Source organism: Trifolium pratense, linkage group LG7, assembly GCF_020283565.1.
Source record: "Trifolium pratense cultivar HEN17-A07 linkage group LG7, ARS_RC_1.1, whole genome shotgun sequence".
NCBI classification, from domain to species: Eukaryota; Viridiplantae; Streptophyta; class Magnoliopsida; order Fabales; family Fabaceae; genus Trifolium; species Trifolium pratense.
This window is the reverse complement of record NC_060065.1, coordinates 54,208,576-54,215,672: the sequence shown is the minus strand read 5'-3', so window position 1 is coordinate 54,215,672 and position 7,097 is coordinate 54,208,576. Positions and strand designations below refer to the sequence as shown.

The 7,097-nt window shown below is 31.4% G+C and overlaps 1 protein-coding gene across 1 annotated transcript; it reads right to left on the bottom strand.

Moving 5' to 3' along the window:
* Positions 1-264: 264 nt before the first annotated feature.
* LOC123897731 (protein FAR1-RELATED SEQUENCE 5-like) lies at positions 265-3,418 on the bottom strand. The gene is made up of 3 exons (XM_045948475.1): positions 3,165-3,418; positions 1,036-1,582; positions 265-837 (listed from the first exon to the last, which is right to left on the bottom strand). The coding sequence occupies exons 2-3, from the start codon at positions 1,579-1,581 to the stop codon at positions 625-627; spliced, it is 759 nt and encodes a 252-aa protein (XP_045804431.1). The 5' UTR covers position 1,582; positions 3,165-3,418; the 3' UTR covers positions 265-624.
* Positions 3,419-7,097: the final 3,679 nt, after the last annotated feature.

Below are 7,097 nucleotides of genomic sequence, written 5' to 3'. Positions count from 1 at the left end.
CGGTCTTTTTACGGTTTGCACTTGGTTGCCTCTATTATGTGAGGTGAGTACCCCTCGTACTTCATCCCGATATGTGGACATAGTACTCTTTGTACGCATTTGCCGTTAAAAAAAAACTACAAACTACTGGAATCTCGTATCATGGGTTGGGCGGTTTTTCCCAATGTTTATGGTAAAAAAAATAAAATAAAATTGGCCTTTAGTTGAAATTGAAAAATGACACAATAGTTTATCTAGAAAGCAGTTATTTCTTACACTATCAAGTTATCAACCATAGTTCCATTCCAATCAACTTGAAAAAGATAAATACAGGTATCAAGTTATCAACCATAGTTCCATTCCAATCAACTTGCAAAAAGGTAAATACTTGCGGTAATGTTTGATAATAAATCAGAATGCGCAGTAGGAAAAATCCGATTCCAATTAAAGTAAGAATACAATGGCTATGGTAAGTGCTCACAAGGGAATCACTTTTCAACAAGAACATGTTAAGTTTAATGTGACCACTACTGCACAACTTAAAGCCGAATGTTGATAGAATTATATCCAAAAGCTTCAAATTGCGAATAGAGACTGTCTCACCAGCATATCTGGCATTACTTAAATGTGCTATAATGGCGTCAATTACCTTCCATTTGACTCTGATTTGTCTTCCTCAATCTCTCTTATATTTCGAACTACATCAGCAACTTTTTTAGAGATGTGTTCTGTGTGCCTTTCCACATCATTCAGAATCATATTTATTTGTTCTTCATATGCTGCACAACGTCGTTTGTACTTTTGCCTTTCGTTGTACAACTCAAGTGATAGCGCACGGATTCTCCTATCTTTCTCATCCTGTGACATAAATTAACAACACAGGTTTAAGGTAGGAAAAAACAACAAACAGAACATGGACTTTAGATCCTAACAACGAACGTAATTATACATGAATCAAAATATCATGATCAAACATCTTCTGGTAGTCGATTGATACAAGACTTTTGATGCCCTAAAAGAGTTTATAGTCTCAACTGCCTGGATAGACATACATACCTCACTAATCAAGTGCTTCTCAGATCTTCGCCATGGAACTTCACTAGGACTCATCAGTTTATGTGTATGCTCCTTCACAAATTTGGCGACAACCCACTTCCCTCCATCTGTTAAAGTCATCCTTACCATGGCTTGACAACCTTCTCGGGTGGGTGGTGGAGGAGGGAGCACTCTATCTTTTCTGTGCACATACTTCTTTGCTCGAAAGCCTTCTTTTGAGCAAACAAAATCTTGACCGATAACCTCTTTATTAATTCGTGAACGGCGGTTATGGTGTACTCGTACTGTAAATCCAATCCGTCTACCATAGGCATTGTAGAACTCTCTGGCTTCCTCCCTTGAGTTGAACTCCATACCTATGAATGGTTCTATAGTGTCTGAATCTGCCACAGGTTGTTCAACAAACCTTTCATCTTCACCTGCACATAATTCTAAGTTGTTTGAAATGTGGACGTCTACTTTGTCATGTTTCTCACTGGTTTCTGCTATCACGTTAGGGTCACTGCCATATGAATCAAATCCCTGGCCAGATTGGTGATCCATCATCCTATTATAGAAGAATTACACAACACATATAAGTAGATTATCCTTCACAGTTCAGCAGAAAATGTAAGTCAAATTGGATCATTGATAAAACCTGTAACTATTAACAACGGAGAAAAGTTTCATGTATCAAATTTAAACAGTTTCATGTAAGGAAAATTGGATCATTGATAAAACCTGTAACTACCTGTAACTATTTTCTAATTTGTTTTGTTAATCTGCATGTTTGGAATATAAATATTTCTGATAGGTGATGTCCAAGACAATACAACAAAAACATCAAATGTTTTTTGGTCAGGACGGAGGAGGTTAAGGGTCGAATTGATGGACTAGTGCGGCACAACACCAATTCTTTCTTATTCAACAAGAAATACAATCACTGGCATGCTTTTCCACTTTAAGTCCCTTATATTGGTACCACATGGAGAAGACCATTGTTGGAGAGTGCATGCCTTAAGTGCGGAGCTGTCGAAAACACTGCCATGAATGTGAATCTGTCTTATCTAGAAGCTGCAGTGAAGGAGTTAATTGACGGATAGGTGAGAAATTAGAGGCTTACTTTGAGGTGTAGGATAATCTCACCCAGATATCAAGAAAAAGTGGAGTAAGATATGTATGGAGGGTAGAGAATGTGGGTAGAGAATGAGTCAAATCTCACACTGCTGTAGCTTTTTGGCCTAATTATACCTCTAACTATTGCCAAATTCTCCATCTGATCTACTGATTCTACTCTCCATATTGAAGCTTCTACATATATTCTCCACGCGTGTACAAATCACTCAAGGTGATATTCTACCATATTTCCACATTAAATGCTATGCTAACTTTCTCTCTAGTATGCATGTTCCTAATCCTATCCTATCATGTCTTGTGCTTTCAATCATTCATTGTAATATTCTCAATTTTGCAACAACGAATTTACTTCCGTATTAACTCTTAGCAGTGACATTCACTTCCATATAAAGAAAGGGAAAGAGAGGATATCCCCTATCTTGCACGCGGGTCTATTTATTTGGGGGGAATCTTTGGATGATTTTGAAAGAAATTCCAAATCCTTCTCCTCTTTTTATAATAATCATAAGCCTCCGCTTCCCCTCTCCTCCAAAAAACACTCCCCCAAATAGGGTCGGCCATTCGGATTTCGCCTTCTTCCCCTCCAAACTCCAAACAAAGCCAAGCATAACTTAGGCTATGATATGCTCTCTAATTTCCACGGCATCGACAATTATTACACCTACTACTAGATTTAGTCTCCAAGATGCTAATACAAAAATATCATCCCCAATTGGAAAAAAACATAAATTCAAATCAGTAATTCATATAATGGATATGAATGTCTTCAGCTAACCTAGCCATTCAAAATTCAATGATAAATATCCGATACTAATAGCATTTATTTATAGTACATAAAAATGAGACACTAACAAATATCACAATCTTCATTTCAACAATGAATGTTCCATGCTTCATCTGAATTCATTTCAATAGCAGATATTATTTTGTAATGTAGTGTTTGATTGAAGAAATTGAAAAAATGAGAGGGGAAAGAGAAAGATGATGAAACCTTTAAATTGAATTATACTTACCGATATACGATGAGGTGTAGAAATTCCGGCGAGGAATTAGTAGAAAAAAAGGGGTTTTAGGGTTTTGGGTTGTTGAAATTACAGAGTTGAAGGAAGAATAAGGGTTGGTCGGAATCAGTACACTAACCAATCTATGGAAGAACACAACACAACCAAAGCAACAACACTAGTATACTTGGTTAAGAATTTTGTCTTTTTTGTTTTCAAGATTTACGTGTCATTTTGTTTTGAAAAATGTTAAAAATGCACATTTTGTTTTCAACAGTGAAGATGAAGGCGGCTTGTAAGAAATTAAATAATTTTTAGAGACTATAAAAAAAAGGGTAAGAAATTAAATAATTTTTTTTAAAAAAAAACTGTATATTCAACCCATTATTAAAATAATAAAATCTTAAATTTTGATTTTTTTAATAATTTTCTTAACAAATGTTTCGGTGACGAAGTCTCATATTAAGAAAACTAAAATCTAATAATTTGAATTATGACTTTTTGTGTTTAATTTGAAATAAGTTCTATGTAAAAATGGGAAAAAAAATTATTGGTTATTAATTATTGAAATTACGATGACTCTTTTGAATTGTGATAATAAATAATTATCTTGAAACCATTCCAACATTCAATGAGGCGTATGTTCATTCTTTTTTCAAGGAATGAATGGTTTAAAAAAAAAAACTACTTAACCAGCAATGAGATGATTAAACAGAGAGAAAAATTCTTCTTGAAGATTTCTCTCCATTTAATCATCTCATTGCTGATTGAGTAGTAATTTTTCCATGTTTAACCATTCATTCCTTAAAAAAATAATTAACATACATTTCACTGAATGTCAGAGTTATTTCATGGTAAAAGAAGATTCACCGAATGCAAATATGCATCAAGAAGGACAATAGTACTAAGAACTACATAAAAGGTATAAAACATAAAGAAGGGTGTAATCTTATGTTTTGTGAAAATGTTTTATCTTATGTTTGTGAAAAATGTTTTCTGAAAAAATGACAACTATAACAACTCTTTTATAGACCAAAAACCATAAAATAAATAAAGGATGGTAGTATTCAACAATAAATATATTTATCAACAACTTCAAATATTTTGAATAAAAAGAATGTCATCATGAAAAATGTAGTGATCATTGATCAACAACTTCATTTAGAGCATCTAGTTTTATAAATCTATAAATAGTGGATTCAATCATATTAATAGTTAAAAAAACAAATTAAAAATAATAACATATTAATACAACTTGGTAAATGACCTGCTTAAAAAAAAAAGGTAAATGACCCTGCTAATAAAACAGTACGAAGTGATCGGACCGAGCTAGATCTTGATGAATCCGAATCGTGAGTGGTTTCCAACAAAATAGTACCCAAAGATGAACTACCAAACCAAATTTAATGGAACAAACCATTAAAACAAAGCATATGGCTTTGTCTTTTCAGATAAAACAATTGCAACAAAGCAATTCCTTAGCTCGGTCAAACCAGTTCCTTGGCTCGGTCCAAGGAAACAAACCACCAAGATGTGATTGATCCTAAAGATAGGTTCCTATATTTCCTTGGCTCGATCAATGAAAAAACCCAGCAAACATGAAATTAAATCATGAAATCATGGTTTTGCACTATTTTGCAATTTTGATGAATTCATTATGTTGGTCCAAACCTGAAAGCGTGAATCAAGGCTGCATGTTTTTGAAATCGACCAACAGATTTGTACGTTTCTAAAATCGATCACCGCTTGGAAATCGATCAACAGTCGTGATCAGCGTCTTAATGCTTGCCTAAGAATAAAAGTTAAAAATAAGGAGAGTCAAAACAATATGCACATTTTAAATTCCTAGATTAATTTTACTTTCCTTTATTGAGTAATTTGAAAAACATATAAAAGAAAGAAATAAAAGAAAAGACATAAAAGTAAAAACCAATTAGATATCATATAAAAGATAGTAAAAATAAAAATCTAAACTTTACTACAATATAAACTTATTTTTTTAGAAAAAAACTTTAAAAATATAAAACTATCAAAATTTATTTACATATATCATTACATAAATTAGCGTCATACGAATTCAATAATTTTTAATTTAATTGATGCACATATATAGATAAGGATTAAAGACAAATACTTGCATGAACTACTATTTTTCATAGGTTTTCAAGTAGCAAAGATGCACTTAGAGAAAAAACAAAAGTCTTCCTTACATGAGAATATATATATATATATATATAGGAGTGCTAGCAACACACTCTTTAACAAACACACTCTAACACACTCTTTTCTATTGGTTAAAATTTATATGGGTCTCATATAAGTTATATGGGTCCACATTTTTTTATGGGACTCATGTGAATTTCAACCAATAAAAGAGAGTGTGTTGGAGTGTGTTTGTTAAAGAGTGTGTTGCTAGCATTATTCATATATATATATTGTTATATGGGTCCACATTTTTTTATGGGACTCATGTAAATTTCAACCAATAAAAGAGAGTGTGTTGGAGTGTGTTTGTTAAAGAGTGTGTTGCTAGCATTATTCATATATATATTGTTATATGGGTCCACATTTTTTTATGGGACTCGTGTGAATTTCAACCAATAAAAGAGAGTGTGTTGGAGTGTGTTTGTTAAAGAGTGTGTTGCTAGCATTATTCATATATATATATATATATATTGTTGGAAAAATATCTGACATAGAATTATTATATTAATATAAATCAAAAAAATATTAGAACAAATAATTATTATACATAACAAAATAAAATTATAGAGCAAGATGAACTTATCAATTTGATGACTGAGGCGTGCAATGCACTGGGCTTAAGAGTATTTCGCCACCATAGGTAAGTTACCCGGTGCAGTTGGTCTCATAGCTAATACCCTCCAGGATACAACAGTCACTTCTTGCTAGCACTGCACGTGAATTAACAAGGTTTCATAGAATTACTTTTTGGATGCTCATGGAAATTAGTTTATATATAATTCACTCGTCATTTTTCTCTATTGTTCACCTTTTTCTCTAACTCACGTCGCACTATTTATTTTCTCACATTCTCAAACCCATATATATCTCTTTCTTCTTCTTGGTACATTTCTTATAACCACAAAGTCCTTGGATCCTCTTGAAAATTATTAACCATAAAAGTCTAGTTATTAGGATTATGATTGTAATTAACATAAAACGTTACAAAGTTAAACCCTTTTAAATAGGAATGGACCAACATTATTTGATGAATAATTCAATGATAAATTAATAATATAATAATTAACTTTAAAATCAATTATATATGAAAATATCCAATATATATATATATATATATATATATATATATATATATATATATATATATATATATATATATATATATATATATATACCATGTTTGGTTGTTAATTTTGATTGTCACAAATTGAAAATGAAGACAAAATGTGAAAGATGTTTGGTTTCCTCATTTTATACGGCAGGCTATAGTGGGAGAGATGCATAAATTGGTGAATTTGTTCTCTTTTTAAATAGCATAATTAATCTATATATATAAATCCTAGATAGTTATCCTATTAGTTCTCTAAACCCTAATCCACTTAAACCAATGAAATTTCTTCATTTAGCCATGTCATTCACTTACAATGTCACATCATTTCTCCTTACATTATTGTAATATTGATCAACTTTTCATATACCTATATTTATATGTGTAATGATGCATTAATATATATATAAAAAAACTGCCCAATTATATTTATAAAAAAAAAACTGCCCGATTATGTGTTTATATAAGAAAAAAAACGTATGGACTAATGAAAGCAAATAGTCACTATAATGATTGAATATATCTAATCAAAAAGAAATAAAATAGTCATTAAATCATCGTATTTTGCTAAACAATTGTTTAAACAATTATCACTAAATAATCATATTTTATTTAAATTCTATAATCTATTG